Source organism: Plasmodium malariae, assembly GCF_900090045.1.
Source record: "Plasmodium malariae genome assembly, chromosome: 14".
NCBI classification, from domain to species: domain Eukaryota; phylum Apicomplexa; class Aconoidasida; order Haemosporida; family Plasmodiidae; genus Plasmodium; species Plasmodium malariae.
In genome coordinates this window covers 1,747,296-1,761,639 of record NC_041788.1, presented here as the reverse complement: position 1 = coordinate 1,761,639, position 14,344 = coordinate 1,747,296, and the positions used below count along the sequence as shown (strand labels likewise).

Below are 14,344 nucleotides of genomic sequence, written 5' to 3'. Positions count from 1 at the left end.
TGTAGAGATAAATAATAAATGTGAAATTGTACTATGCTGAACAATACTAACACTTGAGTTTTTATCATTTTTTTTTCTTTTATAAAAAAAAAAAGGAAGTAATTTAGTATTTAAAGATATCTTAGAAAGAATGTACAACGGAATATATTTAGTTTGTGTGAATTCATCAAAGGATTTCCTTTATAATATATTGTATAAGAAAGTAATTCACTGTAAGAGCAAAAATGCATATATGTAAAAAATATATGTATATGTAAATAACCATTTATATGAATGTATTATATATACTGTATATCATCTTTAATGGCCCAGATCTTTTTTTTTTTCATTTATTTTATTTTTCGTGATATATATAAGGAACAACTTACATTTTTATTGATATAAAATAAAATTTGAAAAACGATAGCTGGGAAAATCATTACTGTACGTTGTTGTTGATTTTATTTTAATATGCATATATACGATTCTAACGTATATAATAATAAGGAAACGTATGTTAAAATATATATATATATACATATACACATGCACACATGTATTATATATATATTGAAAACAGAACTGTGGTTAATTTATAAAAATATATGTTCTTTTATTTTGGTGTAAAAGTTGAGTGTTCATATAGTAAAATATGCAAACGTTTCAAAAGCCAGAAAATGCTCTTAAGAGAGCAGAAGAGTTACAATTTATTGGGCAGAATGAAGATGCACTTCAAATACTTCATGCGGCCATTGGTCATAGAACATTTCGATTACAAGGATGGCATATATTACAAGAACAGATTATGTTAAGGTATATTGAATTTTGTTTATATTTAGAGAAATTGAGCTTAGTTAAAGATGGGTTACACCAATATAGAATTATTTGTCAGCATGGAAACATTGCTTCTTTGGGTAAAGTTATCACAGATTTTCGAGGTAAAGCAGAAGAAAAGGTTCGAATAGCTAAAGAAAATATGAATTTAAACAAAGAAAAAATAGAGAAAGAAGAAACTAATATAGATTTTACTGAGAAAATTTTAATGTCTTCTTTAGATATAGAATTATCAGGAAAATATGAAAGGAAATTACAAAATTCATTTAGGATTTGTATGGAAACGTACAAGATGATTTTAGAAATATTGAGGGCCACACCAAAATTAGAAAAGGCTTATCATGAAACAGCAAAAAAAGCATTAATATTTTGTAAGGAAAATAAAAGACTAACAGAATTTAAAAAATTAAGCGATTTACTAAGAAATCATTATAACTTAATATTAAAGGGAAAACATAAACCAGAATACCAGTCTCTACTTAAAATTGAGTATCATTTAGAGACAAAAATAATTCAATTAGAAGCAGCATGTGAACTAAATATGTGGAAAGAAGCATCAAACATTGCAGAGGATATTTATAATTTAAATATGCATGATTATTTTTATAAATCCATGAAGTCAAATATTATAGAACCTGAGTTAGCGATGATCGTGGAAAATATGCCCTCTAATAGTAAAAATGCAACTTCAGAAGAACAAGAACAGAAGAAGGAGGTCGATAATGAAAACGAAAAGGAAAAGAAAGCAGAAGGAAGTAATGAATTGAATAAGAGTGCTCAACAGCAAGGATCTTTGTCAAAAACACAGGAAGAAGGAGCAGCAGGAGCAGTAGGAGTAGTAGATGATTTGAACAAGGATACCAAAGGGGAAGATGAACAAATGAACGTGCAAGCAAATGAAAGTAGTGCTAATGCGAATTATGTATTAGCAAAATCAAAAGAAAACCTAAAAAATTGGGTTGCTATTTTTTATGAGAAGATGGCAGATATCTTGTTTGTTTATGAAAGTGAACTTTTTCATGGTTTAGCTTGGCTAAAATACTGCTTTCATATTTTGAATTATAAAAAAAGTGTAACAGAAAAAGAGAAGTCTTTTATTTGTACAAAAGCTGTTTTAGCAGTTTTATCCATTCCACTAATTGGAAATAAAAAAAAAAATGAAGATTATGCAAAAATATTTGAAGCACATAAAAAGATGTCTCAACTGTTAGGTCATACGAGTGTTCCTTTAAAAGAATCGTTAAAAAATGGTTTAAGAGTTAGAAATATTTTAAATTGTGCAGATGAAGATGTACAAAAATTATATTCTATAATAGAGAATCAGTTTACTCCATTAAGTTTATGTTTAGAATGTGAAGTTTTATTAAAAGAGTTGGAAAGTACAGAGCATAAATTATATATTAACAAAATTAAAGAAGTAATTTTTCATAAGCTAATTTTACAATTATCGAAAGTATATAGTTATATATCAATTGATTACTTCATTGAAAATATTTGTCCTGAACATTTTATTTCTTGGAATGATGCAGAAACAATGTTAGTAGATATGGCTTATCAAAAGGAATTAGAGATGCGAATCGATTTAACCAAAAGGGCTATTTATTTTGAGGATAAAGAAAATGTTAATAGCAGCATGTTAATTAAAGATTCACTTATGAACATGTATGTAGATCTTCAAGAGGGACTAAAGATGATAAATGAATGTATTACTATAGAGAATGAAGTAGAACACTTGAAAATGGGGTTACTAAGGTATGAAGAAGAATTTAATTTATTAGATAAGGGAAATAAGGATATTAATTATTCTACAGCAAATATTGAAGATATTATTGAAAATGAATCTTTTGATGACAACAAACCTATTGAAGATGAAAGGTTGTTAAAGAAGATATATGATAAAATAGATAAAGAACATCAAAAATTCCAATTATTAAGTGAAGAACATAATAAGAAGAGAAAAGAAATGTTAAGAAAACAAAAAGAACAAGAACAAGCACAACTAAAAATAAAGATGGAGAAAAAATTGTTAGAAGAAAAGTTAGAAAAAGAGAAAAAAGAAGAATTAGCCAAAAAAGGTGAAAAGTTAAGAATTAAGGAAGAAAAGACAAAGAAGAAATCAGAAGCAGCAGAACAAATGTTAAAGGAAATTAAAAAATTATGCACAAACAGTACAAGCAAAATTTTAATGAAAGGGAAATATATGGATGAAATCACTATTGAAGATATATTAAATGGCTATGTAGATTTTGAAGATATTGAAGAAGTGCAAGAAAAATTACGATTAAATGAAAGGAATGAAATTATTAAAATTAGAAAAATGGAATATAAAAAAGTTGATCATTACTTTAGGGCTTTAAGACAAGTAGAACTTAATCACATGAATAAATGGATAGCTTTAGTTTTCCAGGAAGATACTGAAATATTATTGCAAGAACAGAAGGCCGCTGAAGAAGAACAAAAAGCTGATTTTGAAGCTGCTCTTAGAGAAAAAGAAGAATACGTGAAATTTTCTAATGATATTGATGAATTTACGAAAAATGAAATGAAAGCTAGAATTATGGAATTTGAAAAAAATCTAAAGGCTCAAAAGGATCGTTTACACGATTTATTAAAAGAGGAAAAAATACAGAGAGCTAGGGATAGACGGGATCAACATTTAAGAAAGTTAAAAGCAGAAGAAGAAAGGAAAAGAGTAGAAGAGGAAGAAGAGCGATTATTAAAGGAAGAAATGGAAAGAAGAAAAAAAGAAGAAGCTCAAAAGAGAAAACTTGATGAAATTAGTAGAATTCAAAGAGAAAGAGATTTAGAAATAGAACAACAACTTTTAAGGAAAAGAGAAGAATTAAGAAATGGGGACAAACTATATAGAAAATCGTCCATCGATGATGACTTTACATGGAGAAGAGGTGAAAAAACAGGTTCACAATATGATGGTGATGGCTACAAGAGGTATGATGAAAATCGCGATGACTCATATAGAGATAGATCAGAAAGAAGGGACAGAAGAGATTGGGGAGGAAGAGATAGGGATAGAGATAGGGATAGAGAGAGGGACAGAGATAGGGATAGAGATAGGGACAGAGATAGGGATAGAGATAGGGACAGAGAACACAGAAGAGATAGGGACAGAGATAGAGATTACAAGAAGGATAGAGACAGAGATAGAGATAGAGACAGGGAATACAGGAGAGATAGAGACAAAGAAAGAGACAGAGATAGAGAACACAGGAGAGATAGAGACAAAGAAAGAGACAGAGATAGAGAACACAGAAGAGATAGAGACAAAGAAAGAGACAGAGACAAAGAAAGAGACAGAGACAAAGAAAGAGACAGAGATAGAGAATACAGAAAGGATAGAGAAAGAGACTTTAGAAAAAGTGAAAGGGATAAGGATGAGAAGAGTAGAGATGATAAAAATGAAAGGGACCATAATAATGATCTAGATGAAAAAGTAGATAAAGACGCGAAAACAAACGACAGAAATAGTAAAAGGGGTCAGGAAAAAAACAAAGTTAAAGAAGATATTATAAATAACAGTACTGAAGAAAAAAATCAAAGTGCTTGGAATGGAAAAGAAGAAGATTCAGATATCAAAAAAATCCAGGATATTAATAACGGAGATGATAATACTAGGAAAGATTCAGTAATAGAAAATGATATATATAAAAATGCCGTAGAAGAGAAACATAATCACACTAAAGATAATGAAGAAATGACAAATGGAAAAGAAATAATAGATAATGATCAAGAGAAAAAGGAAGAAGGTTCAGATGGAGGAGATTTTACTGTTTTTAAAAAGAAAAGAAAAAGTTTTCTAAAATACTTTATGAAAACTTAAAGCAAAAAATAATAACTCAAAAGGATGAAGTTGTTGTTCTGCTACATATGTAATATATATATATAACGAACTTCATGTATATATATGTTGTACAATACCATTAGAGTTTAATTTTTATACCTTCATTTAATATTGTTTGTCAATAATACGTACACCCCCCTCATATGTATGAAAAGGTTCGAATTAAAATATATATTTTAATGTATTTATAATATAATTTAAAATGTTACCACAGTTTATGTGATGCACCTTTTTATAATTAAAAATAAATACCTCCCCCCTTTCTTTAAGCTAAATAAAAGAACATGTACATAATAAAAGTATATTTACACATGCCAGCTGTTTCATAGACAAATGCTGTTGGGGTCAAAAAGTATATTTATTGAAAGTTTGAATATTTATTATATTTATATAAAATTGTATTTAATTTACTTTAAGAATTTATAAAATAAATAAGAGAACAAAATGATCAAGATATTAATAAAAAAAAAGAAAAATGTGTGTATGCATTTATATACATTAAGCATATTAGCAATGTTAACTTGTGTGAGTTTGCACGTGTTCCATTATTATTTTTTTTTTTTTTGCCAATCTTATTTAATGACAAAATAGAATTTTATGTTTCCACGCTTGAAAATGTACTTAGATATATATAAATATTTACATATATATATTATATCCTTTTTTAATATAATGCATAACGATTTAAAAATTAGATAAAAAGACCTTAAAAAAAAAAAAAAAATTAACCTTCATTAAAATATAAGCTGAAATTATCTTAAAAAGGAAAGAATATTTACATATATAACTTTTTTTAATTTCAAAGTTTTTACATTGCATGTTAGGCAATACAATGTAATAAATACATTAACTCTCGTGCTTTATCTTATTTTCTTTTTTCTTCAAACGTACTTAATACATTTTTTTCCCTTTTTTCTTTTTTTTTTTATTCTTTTTTTTGAAATAACACATAAACAAATTTCACTGTTTCAAAAAAAAAAAAAAAAAAAATATTACATATATGAATACATAAGGATGTAAGAATTTTTTTATTTTTATATATTTTTATATTTATATTTTTCTTTAGAGAGAGTTTGAATGAACCAAGTATAAGTAATAATTTTTTTTTTTTTAACATTTTGCGAATAGTAGTAAAGAACAAAGAACATTTAATTTGTTTTGAGAAGTGCAATTAGAAAAGAATACAAAAAAAAAAAAAAAAAAAAAAATAATAATAATAAAGAGAAAAAGGAAAATGGCAGGACAATCGGAGAAAAAACGATTAAGAAAAGCGAGCGCATTTATTATTTATGCCTCCCCCTTCTTTAGCATTTTTTCGGTATATAAAGATACACATAATTATATGCATAAATATACAAATAATATACTTATAAACCAATGTACATCTTTATCCTATCATGCTTAACATATTAAGCAAGTCACCCACATATATTTATAATTATTTTTTTTCAGTTTGTTTATATTATATTCACATTTTGTTTTAGATATAATTTAATTACCAAAAATATCTTTCTAATGCATTGTATCCTATTTTTTTGTTATTATTATTCAATAAAAAATATACATTATGGCTTGACCAATGGGCTAAATTTTACGTAAGGATGAAATAAATGAATTAAAAATGAACAGAAAAAAAAAAGAGAAGTTAATAGAAATAAATGGAACTCATATAAACATAAAGAAATATGTCACTACATAGTTGCATTTTAGTATTAACGTCACAAATGTGTAACAACATTTGAAATATATCCCCCCCCCAAAAAAATCCCTACACACATAAAATATAAGAGGGTGCTTGCATATATATATATATATATATATATATATGTATACATAAACACACCTTTATTTATTTAAATGAACACAGACATAGACGTTTATACATTTATTAATTTTTTTTTTTTCCTTTTAGGTATTACACAGATGTACTGATTTTGTCCTTTGTTATCAATATAGGCTTGTTTTATTCCTTTAAATTTTTTTATATATATATAATTATACCTATATACGCAATTTTTAAAGTTTTTAATTTTATTTTTAAGTACTTCTTAAGCTCACCGGTAATTTACCCATACTTATATATTGACATGTATATTAAATGATAAAAAATGAGGGATTGCTGTGTGCACACAAATAAGAAGAATATTTTCGTTTATTTTTATCCATTTACTTTCTTTTTAATCATCTATGCTGATATATTACGTGCGATGTATCTTTTTATCGTATCTGTTCAGTGTATCTTTTTATCATTTCTTTTTAGTGTATCATTTCATCGTATCTTTTTTTTTTTTTTAGTTGAGCACCGTCGATTCACATGGAAAAATTGAACAAACCGAAAAAAAAAAAACAAAAATTGTGTATAAAAAGGTTTATTAAATATAAAATAGACTTTTTCAAATTAAAATAAATTCGTTAGAGTAAAATTAGTGTTAGTAATACTTAATTTATATATATACATATATGTGTGTAAATATATACATATTTTTTTCCTTTTTTTTCATGAAATTTCTATCAATTTGATAAACCGCAGTCTGCTTTTTTAAATTACCTTAACAAATTTATTTTTTTAAAAATAATTATAAAATATATAATAAAAGTTTACAAAAAAAAAGTAAAAGAAATAAAAAGAAATTAATTTTATCATTTTTATATTTACGTGAACTTTTATATAATTTTATGTCGACATTATTTTATATTGTAAAAGATGTTTATTTAAGTAAGAGAATGTTTAGTTGAAAAATATACTAGGCATTAATCATTAATAATTCAAAAAAATAGATTGCATCCAAATTATTTTGTATTTACGTTCAAATGCAAAATACTTTTTTATTTTTTTTAAATATCTTCCCGAATTATTAAGCTTTTTTACATGAGAATGAAAAATAAAATATTAAAAAAAGTTTCATTGACATATAAACTATAATACCCAGTGAAACAAAATTTGAACAATACAAGGATAGGACATATACCTTCATGAATTTTTATAGGGAAAGATAATTTTAACATAATTTCTGGTTATTATCCGCGTCCTAATTTCTGTTATTACTTTTATAGAGTTATACACGTAAACATATTAATGAATATTATTTCGTTCCATTTGTTCTGCTGTGAGATATTCATTGAGCAACATACATTGAAATGCTAGATGGTAAATTATTAAAATTATTATGAAATGAGAAAAAAAGAAATATATCCTGAATATAATAGAATACGAATATATGTCACTAAGTATAAATTATATTTTTCATATAATAATAATAGTATTATTTACCTTTTTTTTTTTAATTTATACGATTTTATATATAACTAATGGTAAATGCTTTACAAATTATTTGTTATATAACTGTAAAATTTTAATTATTTTATTATCTCCATCTAGCTTTAAACAACCACTTTGTCTTTTTTTTTTTTTTTTTTTTGGATAATTTTAAACTCTTTAATTTGTAATTTTAAGGTTGATACATTCATTAAACTATTTTTATTTTACCCATTACTTTTACTGGGTTATTGAGATCAACAACAAAATAAGTAAATTGATGCACATGAATATGCGCACACAACATATACCCTATACACACATAAATATATAACTGTGTTAAAACAAGATTTTTCTTTAACTTCTTTTTTTTTCTCAACTCTTATAATTCTCATTTTTTTTGGTGCATAAATCACATATAATTTTTTCACATCACTTTTTAAGTGTACTTAATGGAGAACAAAATTGGAAAGTGTTTTGTTCTAAAATGTGTTCACACTAAATTGCAGAGTAATTTACAAGAGTTCTATTTTTTATTTTTATAATATCATATGTATATAAACATCCTTTTTCTGAATTTTTTTTTTTTTTTTTTTTAAATTGTTTCATTTTATTCTTTCCCTTAGTTCGTTTTTCTCCAATATTTCATTTGGGCTTCTCTTTAGAGTTTTTTCCTTTATACCCTTTTAAAATTTATAACCCCACCGATATGATACGAATATGGCAAAATATAAAAACGACAAAACGGAAGAACCGTGTGCGTATTTTTATACATATATATATATATATTTATTTATTTATTTATATATATTTATACACATGGGTACACTAATGTGTAAGTATATATAACTCGAATAGGCAAAAATCCTCCTCAAAATACACTCATGTGTATATTCAATTAAAAGAGTTGGGAAGATTCCAAAACTGTATGCAAAACAAAAAGAAGCAGTTGTTACGTAAACATTTTTTTACTATTTTATGCTTACTTAAACCATAAACTAATGCAAAATACACATTGATATCACATTAAATTACATCATGGAACTTTATATACCAAAGAGAAAAAGTTAATACTCATTTTTGTCGAAAATAATCCATTCTTACGCGTAGGAAGATTATATTAAATTAATTAAACATTGAACTCAATATACATATTTTTTTTTATATATATTGTTATATTTATTGGTTGATTTGCATAAAACAACCTAAAGTACATTATATATATGTAGCAAAATGTATGATTTTTTTTTTTTAAAACATGAACTTATAAGGATTAAATAGTATTTCAAATTATGTTAACCTATACATATAAATAATATAACATATAATATATTGTGTTTTTAATATATTTAGCTAATATTTATTTTACATTATATTATGAAAAATGAAAATTCTTATCAACTTCCTAATATTTACAGTACACAAAGCATATGTATTTTGTGAGGACATCTTAATTGTACTTTATATTTTAATTAAAAAAAATAATAATTTCCTTTGATATTAAAATAATTATATATATATATATAATTTCTAAATATGATTCATTAATAATGCTAAATGGTAAACTTTTTAACATTTAAATTTTTCCTTTGTTTTATTTTTATTTTATTATTATTCTATTATTTTTTTTTTTTTTTTGCAGCATAATTTTTTTTTTTACACTTTTCATATATGTTCGATTATAAATTCTTTTTATACAATCTTCGTTTTCTTATTTTTTACCCTCCTTAAATTTTTTATTCGTATCATTTTATAACTTCTCCCCCCCTCCCTCCTTGCACTATTTTTTTAATTTTACTATTTTCTTTTCTTTTTTTTTATTTTTTTCCTTCTTCGCTTTATGTATTTTTAAAACTGTTTTTACATTTTCACATTTTCCCCTGTTCCCACTGTTTTTATTTTATAACTTTTTCCTGTCATTTCTTCACCTTTCCGAAGTTTAAGAATGCAAAATCTATACGTTCTAATAAGATGGCTAAGTAAAGCAATTATAAGCTCCCTTTTCGGGGATGTGAATATAATAAACCCAGAGAATGTACCCTTATATGGATCTGTTATATTTGTTGGTAATCATAACAATCAATTTATTGATGCATGTATGTTAGTAGCAAGTATTCCAAGGCAAGTAAAATTTATAATTGCCGAAAAATCTATGAGAAGAGCAATTATTGGAAAATTAGCTAAAATAATTGGATGCATAAGTGTAAAAAGACCAGAAGATTTAAAATTTAAAGGTATTGGTCATATATATTGGTCTAAAGGTGACACAAAAATTAAAGGGATAAACACAAGATTTAAATTAGATGTACAAATTGGAGATAAATTAATGACACAAAATAGAATTTTTTCAGTTACGAAAATTGAATCTGAAACTGATTTAGTCATTCAAGATGCTATAAATATCGAATGTGAAGATAAAAAAAATGGAGTAACTTTTAAAATTATACCCAAAATAAATCAATCAGAAGTATATAATTTAGTAACAAATAGCTTAAAAAATGGAGATACTATTGGAATATTCCCAGAAGGTGGATCACATGATAGAACAAATTTACTTCCATTAAAACCAGGTGTTGCTATTATGACCTTATGCGCATTAGCTGATGGTATTGAAGATGTTTCTATTATACCTGTTGGTTTATCTTATTCTAAATTATATCAGTTACAAGGTTGTGTAACTTTATTTTATGGAAATGCAATTATAGTTTCACAAGATTTATGTAAAGATTATAATAAAAATAATAGAGAAGCAATTTCTAAACTGCTAGCAAAAATTGAAGAAGGTATGAGAAGCTGTATTCTGACGTCTAAAGATCATCAAACTAGTAGATGCATAGAATTATGTGTTAGTTTATATACACCAGAAAGAATGACAATATCAAAAAATAAAATTTTTAATAATTTACAACTCTTTTGTAAAATGTTTTGGAAATTTGGAAATTCTAAAGAAATTGTACAATTAAGTTATGAATTACAATGCTATGAAAAATTACTGGAATCAAACAAGATTAATGATGATGAAGTGTGGATGCTTAAACAATCTACTTCATCTGCAACATTAAAATTTATTGAACAGATTGGTAGTTTAATATTTTGTGTAATTTTTGGTATGACTTTTTCTCTCCTTTGGTTACCCTTAGTTTGTATTTCTATATATTTAGCAGAAAAACATAGAGAAGCTGCTTTAAAAAATAGTACAGTAAAAATACAAGGTGGTGATGTTGTAGCTAGTTATAAAGTTTTAGTATTATTAGTATTATTACCAACTTTTAATATTATGTATGGTTTAATATTTAGTTTTTATCTTTACCAGTCGTGGTTAAAGAGAATTCTTTTTATAATTTTAAGTATGTGCATGTTACCTATTTGTTATTATATCAATTTAAATTATGCAGCACAAATACCTGTTCTATTAAGACAAATGAAAATACTTTTAAAAGTAATATGTGGAAAAATTAATGTATGGAGAGATAATGAAAGAGAATTAATAAGTACAAGGCATGAACTTCAACTGAAAGTTCGTAATGTTGTTTCAAAGTTAGGTCCCAATGTATCTGACGATTTTCTGGAGCAACTGTATAGAAATATTCCAAAATTTGTTGTTGATGCAGACACAAAGAGATTGATACGGGGAAAAGATGAGTGGGTTCCAATTTTACAGTGCTCACAGTTAGAATATAAAGAAGAAATTCTATAAAACGTGTAAATGGAAATAAGCAAAAGGGGGCTACAAGACGGTAAACAATTAAGACAGTCATAAAGCAAAATTACTTATATACCAAAGTTGCATGTGCATGTGCAATATTTTTATACCGTATATATAATTCTTTTACGTATGTTTGTATTTTTATTTCTATATGTTAACCTACAACCTCCTTTTGCGTTAAGCGTATATTTTAAAATATATTATTTGCTTACCATATAATATCAAAGTAAAATTATTATGCCTTATGCCTTATATGCAGATATGATTTTTATTATTTTTGTTAATTTAAAATAATTATGTATACACGCGCATACTTACATATATACATATGTATATATTTATTTATAATTATTATACATGTAATTACACCGATTAAAGAACTTACACCTTACGCAAATATTTTTTTATGTCGAAAAAATTTTTTTTTTTAGCTTATGCTTACCTTTTAAGTTATAAGCATGTATTTAAAAATTATTCATTTGTTTTTTGTTTTTTGTTCTCTTTTTTTAACTTTTTAATATTTATATTTATATAGTGCACATGAATTGGAAAATAACTTATTATATATAATGATACACAAAATATATCCATTTATGTATACGTATATGTATTATATATGTATATATATACATATTTATAAGTAAGTGTTATTAGGGATAACGCTTAATATATGAAGTATATAACCATTTTTAAATGACATGAATTTTTTTTTATTCAAAATTTATACTTAATTTCTCCCAAGCTGCAATTTTTTCGTTTAAACTTCTAAATATTTTTAAGAGAAAAAGAATATAAATTTTGGTTTATACTTTAAAAAAAGTGTATAAAACAAGAAATACAGGTTAAGGGAGTGTATATATTTTTTCTATTAAACAAAAAAAAAAAAAAAAGAAATGTAGAACGAATAAAGAGAAATACAATTTACGCTACGTTCATAAAAAAATGATTCTAAAAGATTTACAAAACTGTTAGATGATTTATAAACGGTTTATCGTATAAACCTTTCATCGTGGTGTTCTTGTTCTATGTATATACAAGGATGTATGTGTGCGCTTTTTCTATTTTATACAACCTGTAATAATATATGCGCACTATTTATGATAATCTTTTTAGGTAATAATATCTACTTAATTATATATGCTTAATTATATCTACCTAATTATATGTGTGTTATTAAATATATGCTATCCAGTTTGCTTTATTCCATCTTCCTAATATCATAGACCCCATCATATCTACTCCTTTTACTTCTTCTCTCCTTTGCTTATTTTGACTTCCTCTTCACTTTACATTTGCTCATAATACTAACCAACAGGTTGGACGACTTTATAAAGAACGCATAAATAAGCATCAGCAGCGGAGATAATAACGAATAAATAGCTTTAAAGAAAGAACTGATATGATTCTCATCATTAATGAATGGCTTTTCCTTAAGATTTTGAAAAATATATTTCATCATATGTTTTTCTTTTTCTAAATGAGTTTGTCTTTTTCTTTTTACTAACATTAATAAATTAATTAAAGAAGTGTCTTTATTAATTTTAATTCCTTCATTTAACACTTCTATTGATTTATTGTATTCTCCTAACATAAAATATCCTTTAGCTAGTCTAAAATAAATTTTAATATTTTTTTTATCATTTTCTTGAGCTAATAATGAATATTTAACACATTCTGAATACTTATTTAGCTTCATATAACCTTGAGCAATATTGCTACAGTATGTGGAGTGTAAGGTATTGAATGCCTCTAATCGTTCCTTACTTAGTTCTTCTTTTTTTGATAAAACATAATTTATAGTCCTTAGCCCCCTTTCCCATATTTTTAGTGCTCCTTCATAATCTCCTCTATTGTATTTTTCATTTGCATCATCCTTCGTTTGTTTTTCATCATCGGAAAATTTTGCATTCGTTATATCTTTTAAAAACTTATTATTATTTTCTTCATCTGCTATTACATATTCATTTTCTAAGTTAATATTTTTGTCTTTTTCTTTATTTATGTAATTTTTACTACTCTCCTTTTTATATGGTATGTGTCCCTGCTTTAAGTAGGTTCTTGACAACATATTCCCTTCATTAGTAAATATATTATGATTTATATTTTTATTATCATTTTTACTAATATTATCATTTTTACTAATATTATCATTTTTACTAATATTATCATTTTTACTAATATTATCATTTTTACTAATATTATCGTTTTTACTAATATTATCGTTTTTACTAATATTATCGTTTTTATTAACCTTTATATTACCATCTTTTTTCTTACTATCATTAAATTTTATATTAGACCTTTCCAAATTATTTATACTATTCAACTTAGTACGTTTCTTACATAAATCCATATTTTATGCCTTTTTTTTATATATTTTTTTTTTTAAAAAAAACATTTGTTTATTTTATCTTTTATTTTCCTTTCAAATCTTTATTTGTCATTAATTAAAATATTTAACATATCCAAAATAATTGGGCACAAAAAACACATATAACGCCCTTACAGTCACAATATTAATTTATTTCCCCTACTTTTTACAAAGTTATACTTCACATCCTTCTTAACTTTTGCAACAGCTTGAAAAATAAAAAAACACTCTTATCATACGTGATTTATATATGCCTATTATTCATATTGCACGTTTTAGTCCAACTCTATGCTTTATACATTATTGTTTATATTTTTCTATACTAAAGTTATATGTATT

General features: G+C 24.9%; 4 protein-coding genes across 4 annotated transcripts; 3 read left to right on the top strand and 1 right to left on the bottom strand.

Moving 5' to 3' along the window:
• Nucleotides 1-631: 631 nt before the first annotated feature.
• EIF3A (eukaryotic translation initiation factor 3 subunit A, putative) lies at nucleotides 632-4,651 on the top strand (the record flags this gene model as incomplete). Its single annotated transcript, XM_029008043.1, has 1 exon — nucleotides 632-4,651. The coding sequence occupies one exon, from the start codon at nucleotides 632-634 to the stop codon at nucleotides 4,649-4,651; it is 4,020 nt and encodes a 1,339-aa protein (XP_028864372.1).
• Nucleotides 4,652-5,906: 1,255 nt separating this feature from the next.
• PmUG01_14047500 (conserved protein, unknown function) lies at nucleotides 5,907-7,048 on the top strand (the record flags this gene model as incomplete). The annotated part of the gene is made up of 4 exons (XM_029008042.1): nucleotides 5,907-5,990; nucleotides 6,125-6,267; nucleotides 6,585-6,732; nucleotides 6,968-7,048. The coding sequence occupies 4 exons, from the start codon at nucleotides 5,907-5,909 to the stop codon at nucleotides 7,046-7,048; spliced, it is 456 nt and encodes a 151-aa protein (XP_028864371.1).
• Nucleotides 7,049-9,873: 2,825 nt separating this feature from the next.
• On the top strand, nucleotides 9,874-11,625 carry GAT (glycerol-3-phosphate 1-O-acyltransferase, putative; the record flags this gene model as incomplete). The annotated part of the gene is made up of 1 exon (XM_029008041.1): nucleotides 9,874-11,625. One exon carries the CDS (start codon nucleotides 9,874-9,876, stop codon nucleotides 11,623-11,625), a length of 1,752 nt encoding a protein of 583 aa, XP_028864370.1.
• Nucleotides 11,626-12,898: 1,273 nt separating this feature from the next.
• Nucleotides 12,899-13,987, bottom strand: PmUG01_14047300 (tetratricopeptide repeat family protein, putative; the record flags this gene model as incomplete). Its single annotated transcript, XM_029008040.1, has 1 exon — nucleotides 12,899-13,987. One exon carries the CDS (start codon nucleotides 13,985-13,987, stop codon nucleotides 12,899-12,901), a length of 1,089 nt encoding a protein of 362 aa, XP_028864369.1.
• Nucleotides 13,988-14,344: the final 357 nt, after the last annotated feature.